Source organism: Cupressus sempervirens, chromosome 11, assembly GCF_028749045.1.
Source record: "Cupressus sempervirens isolate cs-2001-9-10 chromosome 11, ASM2874904v1, whole genome shotgun sequence".
Classification (NCBI taxonomy): Eukaryota; Viridiplantae; Streptophyta; class Pinopsida; order Cupressales; family Cupressaceae; genus Cupressus; species Cupressus sempervirens.
In genome coordinates, this window is record NC_143128.1 from 322,549,343 (window position 1) to 322,570,611 (window position 21,269).

General features: G+C 36.3%; 1 protein-coding gene across 1 annotated transcript; it reads left to right on the forward strand.

Annotated features, from left to right (window-relative positions):
* The first annotated feature begins 6,940 nt into the window (after positions 1 to 6,940).
* LOC149529407 (calmodulin-7-like) lies at positions 6,941 to 8,847 on the forward strand. Its single transcript, XM_089811953.1, has 2 exons — positions 6,941 to 7,034; positions 8,149 to 8,847. The coding sequence occupies exons 1-2, from the start codon at positions 6,956 to 6,958 to the stop codon at positions 8,520 to 8,522; spliced, it is 453 nt and encodes a 150-aa protein (XP_089668079.1). The 5' UTR covers positions 6,941 to 6,955; the 3' UTR covers positions 8,523 to 8,847.
* The last annotated feature ends 12,422 nt before the right edge of the window (positions 8,848 to 21,269 follow it).

Genomic DNA, 21,269 nt, shown 5'->3' on the forward strand with positions numbered 1-21,269 from the left:
TGTTACTAATACTAACCAAGTTATCAAAATTAACATGACATAACCTTTTGTGCCATAGCCACACATCATCAAATTCTACAACTAAACAAGTAGCATCCTCTATATCAAGGTAGAATAGATTAATTCTAGTTTGATCACCCTTTCCAATTAGTTTTCCATCAGTATCATATATCTTAGCAATCTTATTTTCAAACTCAACCTTACATCTTGAATTATTTAGTTGTGACACACTCAATAGATTATAGTTAAGTCCTTCAACACAGTAAGCATTGTCATAGAACCTTTTCCTTTTATCAAACATGGTGCATCATTGCCAAATCTTACACTATTTCCATCATAACAATTCAAGGTAATGAACTTACTTTTATCTCCAGTCATGTGATGTGAACACCCACTGTCAATGATCCATCTTTCATTCTTGTTCACACGTCTGTCATTCTTGTTCACACAAGACACAAGTGCAGTTACCTCATCTTCATCAAATTTTTCCTTCATTGTACCATACACCACTTCATCATCATGATCATCAAATTCATCTCTTGTTTCATCTTCAATAATGTAGCAAGACTTCTTGCCTTTGTCTTTATAATCTTTGCTATCTTCATCTCTTCTACTTTTGTTCTTGTCATCACTTCTATAGTTCTTCTTCATTCAACATCTAGAAACAATATGACCAACCTCATTGTAATTGAAAAAAATGATAGGTAGTTTACCTTTAAACTTGCCTTTACCTTTGTGAAATCTCATTGCTAGTAGTGCTTCAAGTTGATCTACATCTTCCTTATCTGTCTTACTGTCATTGGACACATATTTTATCTTTTTATGCTTCTTCTCATTAGGTTCCTTTAATAACAACTTAGCTTTGAAAGAAGATTCAATATTTTTAGGTTTTTAATTATCAAAGTAAGATAGCTCAAAAGCAATGAGCCTACCTACCAGACCTTCAAGAGTTAGATCATTCCCTAATACACATCTTAGTTCTTTTATTGCAGAAACTCTAATAACATAGATGGGTAGTAGTGTTCTCAAAACTTTTCTTAGTACAGTATCATCATCTACTTTACCAGTAGCTCCTCTTATTGCATTGATAATGTCTTTTATCCTAGAGCTATATTAAGCAATATTTTCACCTTCTTGCATTCTCATATCATCGAACTTACCTTCGAGACTTTCAACTTTGGCTCTTAGAACATTCTTGTCACCTCTATAGATGGTGTGTAGAGAATTCCACATTTTCTTTACACTGTCACATCCTTTGATATCATCAAACTCAACATAGCTTAGGGAAGAGGCAATCTCCAATATTTCTTGGTTGTGTTCTTTCTTCTTTTTCAAATCTTTAGCAGTTAGGACTCTAGCAGAATCAACATGCTCAATAGAAATGGTAGATTATGCATGATCTCCAAGTCCTCTAAGGTGTAGCTTCATCAGACTTTTCCATGTAGGAAAGTTATCTCTATTAAGCTTGGGTACTTCTCATTTTGACATCTTGATCTTTGTGCTTCTAGTACCTACAGCTTAGTGAACCCATAAAAAATTATCATCATGCATCTATCCATAAGATTACGCAATCACTTAAAACTTGTAGGTTACTAACAAATCAATTTACAGAAATGTAACATGAAACATAACAAATTCAATAACACACCTGAGACAATGATTTACGTGGAAACTCAGTTTGGGAAAAACCACCAGTAGCATGCTACTCTTTCTCACTCTTCTGAAGTGATGCCCTATGAAAGGCCAACCCTCTTAAATGTTACAATACACACTGTTAAATGTGACCCTATTAGAGGATTTCAATCACCTTGTTAGGAGTGAGCCTTGCTAGAGGACTTTAGACCATTCATTTGAAATGTCACTTGGTTCATATGACTCTTAGGTCAACCTTAATCCAAAGTATTTACCCTAGACTAATACAATTATTAGAGAGTAACAATAAGGCTTGATCGGATAACAACTTACAACTCTATTTGTAGATTATAGATCTCTATTTTAGTCCTTCATTTTGCTTGGCTTTCACACACTTTAGCTGATAGCTTGTTCACCCTTCAAGCATCCATACACTTAATCCTTCTTGCTTAACTTGCCAATGTAGACTCATCTTTTAGGTCACTAAATGAAGCAATACCCTAGACTCCTTGTCTTCCTTAGGTTCTCACACATGACAACCTTTGCTTCTAACCAACCATATCTATAAATAAAGAATTAACATATTTTTCCATTCATCCTCCATCATCCAATTTAGGGTTAGGACAGATTAGGTAGGATTCAATGAATCTACCCCTTATTTCATTTTATTCCCTTCTAAAAACTTCTCCTTGAATCCTCTTTGAATTTGCACCAAAATGGTTTATCTTGAATTCTGTGCCACCAGCTCATCAATCTTATCTTTCACATGGTTCACATAATCTAAGAAATCAACTTTGACAACTCAGATCCATCAAATTCACAATCTTTCTAATGATGTTGACACATGACATTAACTAGCATCTGATGCTTAACACATATTGCGTTGCTAGACATCCATTGAAAAATCACTCGGCACAAACTAAAGTTTATTGGTGCTTGACATCAACTAAACTTTACTCAGCATCAACTATTTCACTTAGCTTACACTAAAATAGACCTTTTCTCAGCTCCAACTGATTTTTTTCTTAGCTTTTACTAAATTGCTCGGCACCTACTGTCTACTCGATCAAGCTTTGCAGCCAAACTTCATTTAACTTGTTCTTCTAAACTTACTTAGTCTAACCAACCTTTGCAACCATAAGTAGATTATCAATGCACTATGATATCACTGTCTTAGTTGATTCTTGTACTTCTCTTCCATATCATAACTCAACCTTTCCTCTAGGTGGTATTGTTACATCATTTTGATCAAATCCTCTTCATCAATCAAACAAGTGATAGTACTTAAATCATATAAGCAGTTGTCTTACCAGCAAATAGTAGGTTTGACATTAGTGAAAAAATAATGATTGAAGTTTGCATTTATCATATTTGTATCAATCCGTTTTCAACAAAATATCCTTTATAAAATAATTTGTCTAGCTTTTCATCTATATGATTGAATCCTAAATGCCTATCAGTCCATATTCTCCATTAACTATCTTAATATCCATCAATTCATTCTTGTTTACCCAATCACAAAATTATTTTTATGGTATGAGATTCTCTAACCAGGCCTCCCATCTTTCCACGCATACTTAATATAGCATAAAAAGCATCAACAATTAGGAAATTTTGGTTAAGGCAATCATAAATCTTTTCCTATTTCAGTATGTACTTCCCTTTTACTATGGAGAGGGATTGGTTCATATATATTAATTTTCTGAAAACTTAATCCACTACTAATACTTTTAACTCTTCTGAACTGGTCCAAAATTTCTTACTATTGATCTTCTCATATGATACAATTCTAGGATTCCATATAAGATTTAATATAGTAGATGGACCTACAAATGTTCCTCCTTCTAACTCCCATATGCATAACTTCTTCCTAAACACCATTAGCTCATCAACCCCTCACTTTGTTTCTTGCATCAATATAATATCTACTTTAAAGGTAAATACACAATGCTTAAATATGTGTTGTTTATTAGGAGAATTTATGCCCATAACATTATATGTAATTATCTTCGTTTCTCTTTGGGAAGGAACTTTCCCTTCCCTTCATAAAGTAGTCAAGTAATTTTTTACTTACCTACTGCATTAACATCTTTCTATATCAATTCGTTAATTGACTTCCCCTTTTCTTATCTATTTTGACAAGTTCTAAAGAGATTTTTCCATTTCCATTTAAAGATAGACTTAATTTCTTGTATTCCTACCTTCCTTATTGTTAACATCATCATCAACACCTTCTCTAATTTCTCAAAAAAAAAATTTCTTTACACCTATCTCATCCAAGTTCATAGAATTCAAAACTCTTCCTATCAAAATTTGCTTTCCTCTTAAAATATGTACATCATCATTTTTTGTGATTAATTCCAATTCTTAAAAGTCATTCAAGTCTTCTAACTTTGTCCTCCATTTTTCATTGTCCTCATCTTCCCTTGACATCAATTTAGATCTATAAGGAAGCCTTTCTCTCGGGGTATGTTCTTCTCCTCTTGATCATATTCCACATGTTCCTTATGTCATACATCATCTATTGTACATTTCTATATGCTTTCCAAGTCTAAGGAAACTACCTCCTTCATAGTCCTTCTTAGAATCTTCCTCAAGGACTCCTTATATTGGTCAATATTTATATCTATTTCTTTATGTGCTTCATTAAACTTATCCCTTTGAGAATTCATTTTAAATCCCATACAGATCATTTTTCCAATAGATGTAAGGTCAAATTTTAGAGGAATATCCAAAAATGTTTTAACCTTGGTTCTATCCTCCATCCTAATAGTGTGTTGTTTCTCCCATATTTCCTCCACTCTATAGGTCTCCTCATTCCCCCCAACTCTCTCACCTTCCTCTCTATCCCACCTCAAAGCCCCTTTAACTAGTTGCTCTAAAGCTTCTATGAATATTTGTGAAGCTTGCATGGTTTCTTCCTTTTCTAATTGAACCTCATTGTCTTTGATCAATTTGTTGATATCCACATCAAGGATATTTGTCATTTCTCCCTCCACAATCTCCCCTTCTTCCACTTTAGGGATCCCTTGAATGCCCATCTAATTATGATCTCCCTTGGTTTAATGATTATCTCTATTTCATAGAGATCTAGTAAATCCTCCCATAGCCTCATTGAGGTCAATAATAATGTCTTTATTTGGTAAGTTTAGGGTATCCTTTTCCATTGTTCTATTAATGGGCTCTCTAGAATCATTTATGTTTTCTAGAATGTTTAGTGTAAATTTACCATTAATCTCACCATTATATATTTTAGGTAATCTTGATTTATTGGTCATGATTTTAATTGGTTTAGTTATTTGTGAGCTTATCTCTAAGTTAACCAAAATTTTGACTTTGGATGAAAACACAAAATATTCCTTTAAACCTTCAAAGCCTCCTAGTGAATCTCTTATTTTCATCAACATATAATTATGCAACAACTCTACATGTAGGTTAGGGATAATGATCCACCTAGGTACCTAACATTTTACATCAAAATTTTATTTCTAATTAAAAAATTAGATTATATCCTTTAAAATAAATTGGCAGATGATATAATAATTTCCTTTTCAAGGAGATATTTTTACAATAAATAAACAAGAAATCTTCATGTAGGACAATTATACTTATTCGCTCTAAATGATTCCTCAAGCCATCTAACAATGCATTTCACAAAGGAGCCAATTTGTGCCTTTTTGCATTCAGGCCATGATTTTTGCAATAATCCCATAGTCGTTCATTGTAGATATTGCTAATAATCATAGTCCTTACCTCCACTTTCACAAATAAAGTGTTCCCCCTGCGTCTTGAATTGTTAGATGGATCTTGAATTAGATTAGGGTTTTTGTTATTATGCTCAAATTTTATTGGAGCTTTAGGAGCCTCCTGTCTAGATTGGTTACCATCACGTTTATCTGGGTTTTTATACAAACCAAGGAGATCTAACCAATTAATTGATGAGAGAGTCCACACGTAGCTTAACCATTTTTCCAAGTTGGCTTTTCAATCAAAACTCCCACTCTTAACCCATTGGGTCTATTCCTCATCTTTCCAACATTACCTCCTACTTACTTATTTTTAGGGCTCACTTTAATTTTCACCTTCTCACCACTAGTCAACCTTCACTAGCATCCTTGACCAATTTTGTAATGTCAATTTCAGATCCAGGGTTCTCTTATCTTCCATATCACCCAATAGATCTACTAGTAGATGCATAATCTCTATACCACATTTTGGCTGATAATTAGTCCAAGGCAAAGGGAGCCTTAGAACCTTAGGTCGATCCTAGAGTGTAGGATATCCAACATAGTTTGGTTGAATCCTTGACTATTAATTTTGTGGGCCAACCTTGATATTTTCTCTGATTTAGGGGATTAATCATTTTTTGTTGTTGCAAATTTAGCACTCCAAAATGATTTTCTAGCCTTGGAAACCCTTGCTCAACAATGTGCTTGTCATATTTAGTCTTGCAATAAAAATCAAATCACTTTTCATCTTTTCATTTGCATTTGATTAGACAACAAAGCCATTTGTAAAACTTTTAGATAATTATGAATATATAATGAATATGAAGCTCAATTTAATAAAATTCCACTTTAGATTCAATATAATAATTATAATTATACAAGCTATAGACAAGTCTAGTTCACTTAAATTGACTAGTCATGATTATCAAATTTTATAACTTATTTTTTAGCGATCAAGTTTTCAATTATTTTTAAACTTACTTTTAAGCCCCTTTTTTGTTCTAAGTTTATTTTCCGATTATATCCTTTCTTACTAATAAAAATATTTGCATGAGAACACTTTCATTACTTAAATCTACCATTATAGAAGCCAAAAGGACTATGCCACCCATAAATAGTTAATCAACATTTAATTTTTTTTTAAAGTTATATAAGAAAACCAAATTTCAGCCACTAATAACAATCATTATTTATATAATAAAATTTAAAGAAGATTATTATTTTTATATATACAATAGAGATTATATAATAGCGAGGTAAAAAATATATTTTCACAATAATAAAACATTGACCTGACAGGCAGAGTCCACCGTCAAATTAAGGGTGCGAGGAAGATAGGACGTAAGCAAAAGCGAACATTCCACTGGATGATGCGTACGATTAAATTATATCCATTTAATATTTGAACGCAAGCGCGTTCGAAGCGCGTAGCGTACACATTGTAAAAAGCGGGGAATTCTGAAATTCTTCCCTCTTCATTGCATCTTTATTTACCGAAAGCGAAATCGACAATTTCCAATAATGTTCTGTACCCACTTGCTTGCCTAAATAAATGCCACTGCTATCTCAAGAAGAACTGCAGCGACAGAAGTAGAATGGCGGCCGAGCAGCTAACGGACGACCAGATATCTGAATTCAAGGAAGCGTTCAGCTTGTTCGACAAAGATGGAGACGGTGAGTTCAAATCTGAAATCTTTGTTGTTATCATAAAGTCTGTGTTATTGAAAGATGTAGTGGAGTGCTTAGGGCTCTGGTAAAATCTTTGATTCATTTTGCTTCTTCAGGAAATTATGTGTGATTGAAAGAAGTTGTGGAGAAGTTAGTGTTTTGGAATGATCTTTGTTGGACTTCGCTTCTACTGTAAGTTCTGTGTTATTGAAAGGTGTTGCGGAGAAGTTACTGTTTTGGATTTGTAAGTTGCGGAGAAGCTAGTTTATTGTGGAATGTTTTTTTGGTATGGTTTCGGTTCTACAGGAATACAGGAAATGCTCTGTTATTGAAAGAATTTTGTTTGTTTGATTTTGCTTCTACAGGGAATGAGAAGTTAGGGTTTTGGAAAGATCTTTGTTTGATTTTGCAGGGAATTCTCTGTTGTTGAAAGAGTTTGAGGAAAAGTTAGTGTTTTGGAAAGATCTTTGTTTGATTTTGCTTCTGCAAGGAAATTCTGTGTTATTGAAAGATTTGAGGAGAAGTCAGTGTTTACGAATGATCTTTTGGAAATATCTTTGTTTGATTTCGCTTGTACAGAAAGTTTTGTGTTATTGAATGAGTTCGGGGAGAAGTTAGTTTTTTGGAATGATCTTTGTTTAACTTCGCAATTACAGTCGAGTCTGTGTTATTGAAATAAGTTGCGGAGAAGTTAGTGTTTTGGAATTCGAAGTTGTGAAGAAGTTATTGTTTTGGAATTGTAAGTTGTGGAGAAGCTAGGATTTTGGAACGAGTATTTACAGAAGGAATTTGTGGAGAAAAAATTAAATTTAACTTTTTTTTGCTTTGGAATTTATGCGTTATTGAAAGAAGCTGTGAAGAAGCTTAGGGTTTTGGAATGCTTTTTGTTTGATTTTGCTTCAACAGTGAACTCTGTTTTATTTAAAGATGTTGTGTACAAGTTAGGGTTATTGTTTGATTCTGTTGTGTACAGGAAATTCTGTGTTACTGAAAGTGGTGCATATGTTAGGGCTTTCGAATGATCTTTGTTGATTTTGCTGCTACAGGAACTTTTCATGTTACTGAAAGTTGTCGAAAGTCAGGATTTTGGAATGATTTTTGTTTGATTTTGCTTCAACAGGATGCATCACCACGAAGGAGCTCGGAACTGTGATGAGGTCGCTGGGGCAGAACCCTACCGAAGCGGAGCTTCAGGACATGATCAACGAAGTGGACGCGGACGGCAACGGCACAATCGATTTTCCCGAGTTTCTCAACCTCATGGCCCGGAAAATGAAGGATACGGACTCTGAGGAGGAGTTGAAGGAGGCGTTCAGGGTTTTCGACAAGGACCACAACGGATTCATCTCCGCCGCCGAGCTCCGCCATGTTATGACTAATTTGGGCGAAAAGCTCACCGATGAAGAAGTTGATGAGATGATCCGCGAAGCCGATGCGGACGGCGATGGACAAATCAACTATGAGGAATTTGTCACCGTTATGATGGCTAAGTGATTGCTCCCTCTAAATTTTTCTGTGCTTCTCGCTGGATTTTCTGTCATGTCTGTGTGTATTGCTCAGGCAACTTTGTAGTTTCTGTGGCTTCTCTGTGCTGTAGAATAAAGCAAACTTCTTTTTCTTGTAGCTTCAGATTTGGGCAATAATGGCGTTCTCTGTACAGATTCCTCCATGCTTTTTTTTCTCTGGTTTTCTACGGCATAGAATTTGTGAGAATATTATTAAGGCTGAGATGAGTTTGGATAGGTTTCTGTTTCGGATCAAGTGATGTTAAGATGATGTTTACTTCGAAATAAAAAAGGAAAGTAAAATTCTGATTGGAGGCAGAGTGTATTTGAATGTGTTTGTACTTTCGAGTATCCCTGCCATCCACTAATTTTGGAAGAGTCACCTCTGTACGATCGTACTATTTTGTTGTTCTTATTTGAGGTGGGAAACCTAAGCTTTTGTGGTAATATGACCTCCCCCTTCTATTATTAGAAAATTTTGAATGTTGGCCTTTAATTAGTGTTAAAGTGGCCATGGTGGTTAAGAATTTTTCTGTTACTGTATTTGTCATAATATTGATGTCAATTAACTTAGTTTCAATGTTTGTCTTTTCATTCCAATTCACACATTTATATTGCTGGCGGGGAATCCAATGACTGTACGAGACAAGCTTTCATTTATGTGCAAAGGAACAATCAATTGTCTATAAATTTAATAAAGGTAACATTAATAAGTGAAGATTAATGACATAAAATAACATCAAATATTATTTTTATTTAAAATATCTGTAGTTGGATATGCACTTGTCTTGATCGTATCTAATAGTTTTAAGTTCTTCAAGTTCTCAAAATCTCAACATTTTTATATAGTTGGGAGTATTATTGAAGTGTTGTTTAATTTTCTTAAGACATATTTAGAACTCTATTTGAATCAAGTACATTTTCATTGTCAATAAAGCTTGCAAAGCACATATGTTATTTTTTTGTTTATATAAGATATTTATAATAAGACTTTGTTAGTGAAAACTACAAGGAATATAGATCATAGTTTTCAACCTTGAGCATTTTTAAAGTTGTGTTAGTGAAGAGGAACAAATAGGTGAGTTGGGTTCAAAAGGTGATACCCAGGTGAACACTTTAGTGAAAAATATAAGGAACATAGATCAAAGTTTCCACAACTTGAGTGAATTTTAAGTATTGTATTAGTGGAGAAGAAACAATAGGTGAGTTGGGTTCAAAAGGTGATATGTAGGTGAACACTTTAGACAAGTACATGAACACACAAAATCCATAGTGATGTACTAAAAATGCCTTGCCGATGCATATTATCAAAAGGAGGGATTTTTGGGAAAACAACCATTTGTGTGCCACGTAGCACACCATTTGACATGATCAAGTGCATAGCTATGTGCCTTTTTTTTTTCTTGACCATTTTTTACACGTTCCTCTAAATTGACTTGTTGATGTGACAAATAGAAGACTTTGTGCCAAAAAAATTATTTGGGCTTGCCAACTAGGTGAGTGAAATAAAAAATTAAGGGCGCATGCTCCCCTAAAGTTAGGGTGTACACCTTCTGCCTCTCTTCCCCTAGATCTAGATAAAATATTTAACTAGTTAATTGATATTTAAATCTATCACACAACATAATATGAAGAGCTTATGAGTCAAAAGGAGTGTGCTTGGTGGATCATTTATATGTTGTATTAGCATTGGTATTTTGATGTCTCGGTCCGTTCTATTTGTGTTACACATCTTGGTTAGAGTGCTTATGATGATCTTATTTAATGCTTAAATTGCTTCATTTTCTTGTGGGTGATATGGTGTACTATAGTAATAGGTAAACTAGCTAACTCCTTTCTAATTCTATTGACATAACATGCACCTTAGTAATTGATTATGCTTAGCGAACATCCAAACCTAGTAATGATATTATTATAGAAGAATCTTGTGGAAGCGTAGGTGTTGCAGTCCCTTTGTAGGTTCAACTTTAGCTCATTTTGTGAGATAGTCTATATTGGTGGTAGTGAATCTAGCTTTGGAGAGTTTTTGGAATATCTATGGGACCTATGAAATTAATGACCCCTTTTCTCAAGGGGGTTTATGCTAAAACCTTAAATAGGGGGATTTCATCTTGGGTAGTAGGTCTTCCTAATTTTTTTGTCATATATCGTAGTTCTTTGTATAATGTTCAACATCTTGGTAAATACTAGGCCACCATGGTCATGCTCGCAATATTTTCCAAGTTGCAACATCTTTGCAAATTGTATTTGTCGAGAATGCGTTATGCGTTTCCCTTTGAGTTCATTCATGATTTTGCTCTTTCAAGACCCTCCAAAGGATATTATCTCTCCCCTACTATAAGTCTCCTTCAGTGAAAGAAAATGGAAGGGACTTTATAGCAAGAGTTATTTATCATGCATTGTCATATTGTCATTGTTCTAACAGAGCAATTGAGTAATATCATGATTTATTTTTGGTACCACAACCATCTAGAATAGGTTGTTTGTAAGCAAGTCCTCTTCATCATCTTCCTTGAGTTATTCACCTGTATCAACAATTCTAGATAAATATTTATATTTGAGCTTGGCCATTGTTATAAAATTTTGGAAAAAGAGGGGTAAAAATTTATTAAGGCAGAAAGGAATACAACAAGGAGAGCTCAACAAGGAGCTCGATCCTAAGCAACAAGATCATCAAATTCTTGCACCATCTCAAAGGAAAGTTGCCTCCTATCCATAATATTCCAACCCAGATCATGACTAGAAGCCCATTTGGCTAAACAATCAGCAGCTCTGTTCCATTCACGAGGAATATATGTGAACCTAATGAATTAAAAAGAGGTAGAGAAGAGAATAATCTGATTAACAACAGTGGCCAGCTGCCAACTAACATTGTTAAGCTCTTGCGAAGAAAGCAAGTTCACCACCACCTGGGAATCAGATTCACAGATAATCTTACGCCATCCTCGCAAGCAACACTGTTCCACATCATATAAAATAGCTCGAGCTTCCATGAGATTGTTAGTGAAATCACCCCTATGAACTGAGAAAAAGAATTTAACATCACCAGAACTACAACGAGCCACTCCCCCAATACCAGCAGGGCCTGGATTCCCTCGGGAAGAACCATCAGTGTTAGTTTTCAGAACTCCATAGGGAGGAGGAGTCCAATGCCCATCCCGATTTACCCGACCCTTCCTCTGATGTTGAAGCTGCCTAGACATAGAAGGAAACCTTTGAGCTACAACCTCATCTTGAAGATGAAAATTGAGGCGATTGCATATAGCAAGATCAACCGGATCCATACCCCCATCTAGCTCATACTTCACATGAATAGTTTCCTGAAGAGAATGTGAGATCTTCCACCAAAGATGCAAAACATCTAGCCGAACATCTTGGAATATTCGACGATTCCTCTCCAACCAAATATGCCAAAGCATGAATGAAGGGCTAGCAATCCAAGCAACATGGAGAGCAGAAGACTTGGAGGGAGCACTTCCCAAGCGGGCCCAGAACTTAGGCAAAGAGGAAGCATGCCTACAAGAGCAACCCTAAGCACTCCACCAAAGGTGCCATAGCTGAATAGAATAGGAGCAATGGAAGAACATATGGGAGACAAACTCCTCCCCATTACCACACAAAACACAATAAGAGGGGCCCTGAAATCCACGTTTACAAAGATTATCCCATGTAAGATAGCGGTTGTGAGCCACTAGCCACATGAAAAAAATGCACTTGGACCAAGAAACTTTATTCCAAACTTGCTCCACCAAGGGACCTCAGCATCCCCAAATAATTGTCTAGTTATCTCCTAATACCCAGCAGAGACATGATATTTACCAGACAAGGTACCTCCCCAAGCCAAAACATCAAGACCTAGCAAAGAGGAACACTCTCTAGAGGCCAAAATCTGAGAAAGCTCCTCACGATCCATGTCTGTTCCTCCAGGAGGCCAATCAAAAGAATGCTTCCATCTATAACCAATAACAGGTCCCAATTGAAAAGGAGTCTTGTAATGAGCCACTTTATCCCATCCAGCGGCATGAAAAGAGTCACAAAGAGACTGAAGATGAGGGTACATGGATAAAATGGAAGGGAATCCATCCCAAGCATCAGACCAAAACAAAGCTTGAGAACAACCTTTACATATCCAGAATAGACCCCTCTTGACTAACATCGCACCTATCTTCAAAGTATGCCAAACCATTGAGCCAAGACCTTCAAGAGGAAGTGTAGAAACAGAGCAAAGATCAGCACCATGAAAATATTTATGAGTAATAATACAAGCCCAAAGTTGATGTTGTCCAGAGCACCATCGCCAATAAAGTTTAGCAGCCAAAGCTTGACTACTCGAGAGCAGATTGAAGACCAAGACCACCCTCCTTTTTAGGTCTACAAACAGTTGCCCAACTAATCAAGCTCCATTTAGTACTACGCAAATTACCACTCCAAAGGAATTGCCGAGAAAGAGCATCAAACTCCTTGAGAAAGTAAATAGGAGCAGCTTGAACCATGCTTCTATAAGTAGGAAGAGCTTGGATAACAGCTTGAAGAAGAGTAACTCGAGCAGCAGTAGAAAGCCATCTATGAGTCCAATGATTAACCTTATCCTGAAGCTTGGTAATCAAATTTTGCTAGAAGAGACGTGGCTGCCTAGAAAGAGCAATAGGAATGCCAAGATAAGTCAAAGGAAGTGACCCAATCTGAAACCGCAGGATACCAACAATCCTATGTTGAATAGAATCAGGAGTGTTAAAAAAGTAAATGGAAGATTTGTGCTCATTAACTTTTTGGCCTGAAGCTGCCAAATAAATGTCCAAAGCATGTCGAAAGGCTTCAGCTTCCTTGATCCTAGCATGACCCGCAAGAGCAGAATCATCAACAAATTGAAGATGGGAAAGAGAAGGTAAGCCATTACCCCACCGCCACCCCTTAATAGAATTATGGGACACCTGATACTTAATGAATCTGCCCACGCCTTCAGCCATGATGATGAATAGATATGGGGAGAGAGGGTCACCTTGGTGGAGGCCTCTAGAGGCACAAAATAGCTGAGAAGGTTGACCATTAATAAGAACAGAAAAAAAGGCAGAAGTAACACAACTCATAGTCCAACTCACCCAGTCAGAGCTAAATCCAAAAGAAAGAAGAATACTCCTTAGGAAACTCTATTTAACTCTATCGTAGGCCTTAGCCATATCCAGCTTAACAAACAGTGCTCTCTCCCTTGAAGTAGCCATAGAGTGAATAGCCTCAGTAGCAATAACCACCCCATCCCAAATTTGTCTTCTAGCAACAAAACCACCTTGTTCTTCTGAGATAATAATGGGAAGCCACTTTTTAATTCTCTCAACAATCAACTTAGTAATAACTTTGTAAACCACATTGCATAAGGCAATTGGTCTAAAAAACTCCAATTGATTAGCACCCTCTCTCTTAGGAATAAGAGTCAAGAATGTAGAATTCAAAGCCCAAAGCATCTGCTTGCTAGAATAGGATTCCTTAACCACCTCCAACAAATCATGATTAATGATGTCCCAAAATTCTTGAAAGAACTCAATTGGAAAGCCATCAGGACTAGGAGCCTTACCCTTAGGCATGCCAAAGACCACCTCTTCTAGCTCTTCCAAAGATATTGGATGCATGAAATAATCATTCATTACCTGAGTGATAAGGGAAGGAATACAAGACAAAAGAATATTTTCTTCATTATCAGCAGGAGGAGAGTCCTCAGAGAAGAGGGTAGAAAAGTACCGAGTAACCTCCTGGAACAAAGTTGGCAAGGAATTCAGATGGATACCTTGAATTAACCAAAGAAGAGATATTGCTCTGATTTTTGCGAGATTGCACTGTTTTATGGAAAAACGCAGTGTTCCGATCACCTTCTTGGAGCCAATCAACTCTAGCCTTTTGCTTCCAAAAAAATTCCTCTTGAAGTTCCCATTCTTCTAGAGCTCTAGAAGCAAGGGATTCAGCCCTTCCAAGATCCTCTAAGAAACCTCGATCTCTAATCTCCCTTGTGATGACATCAAGATCTTCTTGAGCAAGCCTCTTCATAGAGTGAAGGTTCCCAAAGCATTGCCTATTCCATATCCTGAGCTGCCTTTTAACATATTGAAGCCTTTTAGAAAATGAGTAGATTGCAGTACCATATGCAGGAGCACCATCTTTCCACCAACATAAAACAAAATCACAAAGAGAAGAGTCACGAAGCCACATCAACCGGAACTTAAAAGGAGGATGCTTTGGAACACAAGCCCCAATAGCAAAAAATTTGATTGGCTAATGATCAGAACCCCTCCAATCAAGGATTTCCAAAGAGAGAGTAAGAGTGCCACTAACCCAGAAGCAAGAAACAAGAAATCTGTCCAGACATTCTGAGATAGTAGCAGCTCCAGTCCCTCAATTATTCCAAGTATATAGACCATTAGAAGGCTTAACATCAAAGAGATGCAAAAGAGATATGTGTTGCCGAAGAAGAGCAGAGAAGGCCCCAGTCTAGCCAAACCACCTTGCTTCTCCTCCAGACTTAAAACTGAATTGAAGTCCCCTACTAACACCCAAGGATGATAAGGGTGACAATTTCTAACATATTGAATATGGTTCCAAAGTTCCTCCTTTCCCACAAGATCAACAGGTGCATACACATTAGTGACCATGATTACCTCTCCTGAGTCTAGAGCAGAAGCTACCATAGAGAGAGTTGAGCGAGAAGACACCCAGCCAAGGGGAGAATTTTTTTGTGGATCCCAAAATATAGCTAAATCACTAGCATTGCCTGTTGCCCCAACACACTGGCATTGGCCATGAGACCAAATACTAGAGGCATGTTGGACCATAGACTCCATAGAGAGCTTAGTCTCTTGGATACAAAAAACATGAGGACTATGATCAACCACCAAGTTATGAATAGCCTTTTGTCTAGGGATGCTATTCAACCCCCTAACATTCCATGAAAGAATAATCATCATTGGGTAGAATTGGGAAAAAGAGCATCCAAAGGTTTCATTAAACCAGACTCAATCAATATATCTCATGTGAGTTTAATCTTCTCTTGGTCTGTTTTGCGCCCACTTCTTAGAGGGGGAGTAAAAGAAACCCGCTTAAAGGGTCTAGGCATCAACCCCAAGGGGAGAGGAGATCCCTTGCCCTTACCTGATGGTACCACATCCTTAACCAGGTCAACCAGAACAACATCATTATCCTCCAACACTGCAGGAGTCACCAGAGCCTCTGTCATAGGAGCTAAAGGGACCTCACAGTTATGGTATACTACAACTTGGGATGCCCCACAAGCATCATTAGGAACAAATCCCTCATCTGGGCAAACTGGATCAGAAGAGATAGGAGGAGGAATACCCTCCTCTAGAACCATACTATCTAGCACCTCAAAGCGATTAAAACCTCAATCAAATAATCTTTCTTTCAAAGGCCTCTTCTGACCACGCCCCTTAGCTCGTGGGCGAGCAGGGGTAAAACCATCCTTATCCTGCATTTGAGCCTTACCCTTACCTGTAGCATCTTGCGGATTCATCCCCTTGGTAGTATTGGCCATCTGAGATTGTCCTTTCCCTGTAGTATCTGCCAAACCACCATTGCCAGCTGTAGAACCATCCACTCCTTTGGAAGTCAAGTTACGGGGGCACTGACGCTGTAAATGACCATACTCATGACAAATCCGACAGCAGAAAGGGAGGGATTCATAATCTAACTGCTGCACCCAAGAAGAAGCCCCAAGACAAATTTCCAAAGAATCTGGTAATGGGTTATTCAAATTAATTTCAACACAAATTCTAGCATAAGAAATAACCTTTTTATCGAGGGATTGATGTGCGATCGTAGTCGGCTTCTCCAACAAAGAAACAATTTGCCGGAGGATGTCTTCATGCCAAAATTCCAAGGGAAGGTGAGGCAAGCGAACCCAAACTGGCATTTTTGAAGGGAGATCCTCAGTAGAATTAAATCCTGAATGCCATGGTTTGACAAATAACCCCACATGGTTGTAGAAATAAGGGCCTCCTTCAAAAACACGATCACGATCAGACATGCAAGAGAATACAACAGAAAAGTAACTATTCCCTGCCAACATAATCTCCATATCGCCTTCCACCTGCCATGAGCGGCTGATCCATGCCTCAAGAGTGGATAGGGAAATCCGGATGCCAAGAAATTTGCATATCAAAGCATGCTTGGTCCAATATTCAATGTCCTCCATTACAACCACTGGAGGAATAACCAGAACAGGGCGATATGGCTACGCGAAAAACAATCATTAACTTTTTTCAACTTGGAGCTCTCCCCTGCATAAAACGATTTAGGTCGCATTGCATGCACAGTTGGAGAAGAACCATCTATTCTCACTAACGCAGAAGAAATCCCAGGCCCTACCATGCAAACAATAAAAACCCCAATCCAAAATCGACTGCAAAATATTACCAAAAACACCCACGCAAACTATGTCCAACAGCCGGCTATCCAAACAGAACAAGAAAAAAATAGTAGAGATCAAACAATAATAACAGGCTACGGAAAGAGCCCTAGCCAAGTCGGCAACTAGCGCTTCTCATCGCTTCTCCCAAAATTTCGAATATGAATAGAAAAGTTGGAATACGTTTTCCATTTTTTGTTCGTCCGCCATTGTTATAAAATTGAAATCTTCAAACATAAACATTCATTGGCATGCCCTTGTATCATCAATTTGATGAATTGTAAAGGTTCATGGTTGGTATCTAGAATGTAAATAGGATAGATAAGAGGCAACCTTGGAACTTGTGCAAAACATAGAACATGGGTAAAGTTGGTTTCTTAGTATTGGTCTAGCTTTTTTTTTTGGTTTAGGACAACTTGCGACTAGCAAAGGCCATTAAATGATCTTATTTCCTCTAATTTTTACAAGGATTGTACCCATGTCTATTTCGAAAGAATATGCAAGGACATTACCAATTACTACCCAATCTAGGAATATAAGTATGGGGACATTGACTATTTTCTATTTTGGATTGTCAAAAGATTGTTGCCATTTGCTAATTTAAGTAAGGCTTTATTTGTTTCATCTTGATCAACTCTTCTAATGGTGCAAGTTTGATACCATAAACCTTGAATTTTTTTGTATGGTATTTAGTATATCCTAAGATTTTTTTACTTTTGGTGTAGTTTTAGCAAGAGGTATGGTCATAATTAACACAACATTCATTAGATTTAATTATTCTTTATTTATGCATAATGTGCCCTAATAATTTCCCAAAACATACCACAAATATACACTCCTTCATGTTCATAGATATTTACACATTCCCACTCTTTGTTTGCATGGTCCAAAGCAATTGCACGTGGTTCTTTTTTGGCAGGTCCCACTAATAAATTAATAAATATCTCTCTCAACAATTGATTATAGAAAATCCTATATAAAGTTGGTAGGGAATTGCTCAAAAATGTACTCTTGTTTTAAGTTCCCAAACGTCTACTCATTTTCAATTTTTATGTAGCTCATTCTTAACTCACTTCTTCATTATTTTTGACAAGTAATGGGCCAAAGCCTAGATTATTTATTATTTATTATTTATTGAGCTTAATTATTATTATATGTTAAATTTGAGAAGATTCAAACCCAAGATCTCCCACATGAAGGCTCATAATTTATAATTGTGTTGTAGGTTCTTGCCTAACTCGATTCTTCATGTTAAGATTAAGGTGTTAAAGGCATTTTTAGATGAGGTTTTGCATCTACATTTAATTGTATCTTCACAAATCTTGCTTATTTTATGTCTTTCATTCAATGAATATCTGGAAAAAATGGATCTTCGTGTTTGATATCAATTCAATAATAGAGACAACTACTGGTTCTTCCAAATAACATATATATTTTTAGCCAATTTAGAGGTACCTTCAGGATACATTTTCTTCTCAAAGCTCGAGGGATTCATTATTGTAGTGTGTTTCAATGTTTTTTTAATAGTAATTCCCATTTTCCCTCTCCAATAGTTAAATCAGTCTCAAGATCCAGCTTTTATTTGTCTTTTTGCACCTTATAACATATTGATCTTGCTTCTTGTTCCAACCTTTCAATCAATTCCAAATTCCCCGACTTCTATGTGGTGGGTTTTGCAGAAAGCGTATGTTTTCCAAAACTACTTTAAAAATAATTTCTTTGATTTTCCTAGTGTGTATAGCTCTATGTGTTGTCATTCCAAAACGAGAATGTATGAATGAAGTTCTTTTTTATTTCATCCTAATCCTTAGTTTCTACTCTTCTTTCTTGATTAATATACTGAATTTGGACTACTGGTACTAAAAGGTCTAGTGAAAGAGTCATTGTAATATCCCTTGCAATTCTGATTTTAATTTTTTGATTTCTTAACCTGAGAATTTCGTCAAACACTTTGCACACAAGAGATATATTGCAGATCTAAATTCTTATTGCTTTGTAAATGCCAAACTTTAATAAATATGCTTGCAAAGAACTCCAAAACATTTAACAGTGAAGATGCAAATGTTTTTGTATAACGCTGATTACAAATAAGAAAATATGCATTTGTAACAATAAGACATTAGGGCAATGCCTTCTATGATGTTCAATGATATTCTAATCCCTTTTGACAACTATAAGATTATGATATAAATCAGATTACAAAACTTCCACAACTGATTTCTAAATCCCTACAAATGCCCTAAGATATCTAGATCTAACCTCAATGCAATGCAAAATGTAATCAAATAGGAACTTGGAAACTGCTCAAGAAATCTGGATTTTAATATAGCTAGTCATTGTAGCAACAGCGACATTGCAACAAATCACTATAGCCATATCCAACTTATTCCTTCAATCGCACTCCATAATATGGCCCTAGGCCACAAATTTGGCACAATGAAAAGGTTGATTTGTCTTCTCCAATAGCTGCAACCCCTTGAAGGATCTTTCACCAATATGCTCGAATAGAACACTTGTATGATGTCCTCCCAATACTAAATTCACTGGGTATTTTACTAGCTCAAATGGAGGCACACAAAAGAACTCCGTTCTCCATGGAAAATGTTGAAACCCTTGGCTCCACAAAACTCATCAAATGCAAATGACAATAATTAGATGATAAGAAAAGAGCCTCTCATGCCCCCTTTATTCTTTCCTTGTGGGAGCTCACTTACTTTTCTCCCTAATGTGGGATAAAAGGTATTCTTATATTTTCACGCTATTATAATATTATAATATGAAATTATAATATTTCCACTTCATTATAATATTATAATATGAAATTATGCCCCATCATAAAGTGTTAATCTCCAATAAAACCCTCTAACCACCATATTAGCCTCTGAGGATCACAATAATAGGCTAATCCCTGAAATTCTAATGCTAGCAAAATTGGGGACATTACAGTCGTATAAAAAGCCTGTAGTCATATTTGTCATATCTTCTCCATTTAGTGATGTAGTTTTAAATGTGATTCTTTGGGGCATGAATTTAAAATGTGATTCTTCGGGGTATTTCTTCCTTCATATTTGTGCAACAGGGCTTATTCTCCTTTGAATATATATTGTCTTTTCATTGCAAGTTTGATAGCTAGCCAACTCGATATAGTAAGGCTATATGTGTTTCGCCAGTAAGTTACATTGCAGGCCAATGTATGTACACCAATTATCATGGAATGTGCATTCCATATCTAAGATATACTATTAGGGCTTGTTTGGCAGTGGCAATTAGATTGGAATATGCATCTATAAGTTTCAAAAATCTCAAATCTTTTGTTTGGGTGCACCAAATCGAAATTGAGAATAGGAATACGTGTTCCAATTTTGGCCCAAAAACAAGCATTTGGTATTCCACCTAAATAGGTAGAACTGGAATATCTATTCCTATTCCAACTTTGACTTTTTCATATTTGATGAAAATTCAAAATGTGCTAAAAGGATTTGGCAAACAAATCACGATGATTAAGAGGCTCTGCGGATTCATATCTACATGATCAAGACACAAGTAGAGATGGATGCTTTATTAGACACCAAATTGGTAATAATGTACACCAAGTATGGGAAGCTAGAATTTTCTTGCCATTTATTTGAGAAAGGTGAAAAGAATGTGGTGGGGTGGAATGTATTGATTTCAAGTTATGCACAACATAGAAAATCATACACAACCCTCGCCCTTTATTAGGCAAGTGAGGATGGAAAAGGTAGTGCCAAATTATTTTGTGCTTGCCACTATTGTGAGTTTGTGTGGAATGGAAATGGAGATGGGAAAGCAACTACATGCTTATATAATGGTCATTCGATTTCACTCAAACTTCATCCTACTCACAACTCTCATTCACATGTCTTTAGTCGTTGGTGCCATGGATGATGCACAACAATTGTTTTACAAAATGTTTAGTAGAGATATCATCTCATGGAGTGTCATGATTGTAAGGTATACCCAATGTGGTAGAATGGAGGACACATTTTCCTTTTTTGACTGAATGCCCTGTAAATTCATAGAATGCAATGATTGTAAGGTGCACACAAAATGGATATGCAACAACTTCACGCTCTTCCATGCAATGACACCAAAGTTGTGCTACCATGCCAAATTAGGGCACTTATGCTAACCTTCTCATGGCCTGCACAAGTTTGTTAGCTCTTGATCTGGTCAAGCAAGTGCATGTCCACGTAATCAAAAGTATGTTTCAATTCTAATTCTAATTTTGTAGAACCAAACAGAGAAAAACATTTTCCTAGTCAAATTCTGGGTGAAGCAAACAAAGGGAGAATAACAAATCTGGAATAG

What these genes read in the sequence shown, in the direction of transcription:
- LOC149529407 (XM_089811953.1), top strand. Translation starts at nt 6,956, where the DNA reads ATGGCGGCCGAGCAGCTAACGGACGACCAGATATCTGAATTCAAGGAA. An exon ending in GTTCGACAAAGATGGAGACG is followed by an intron (nt 7,035 to 8,148) that starts GTGAGTTCAAAT and finishes TTGCTTCAACAG; the next exon opens with GATGCATCACCACGAAGGAG.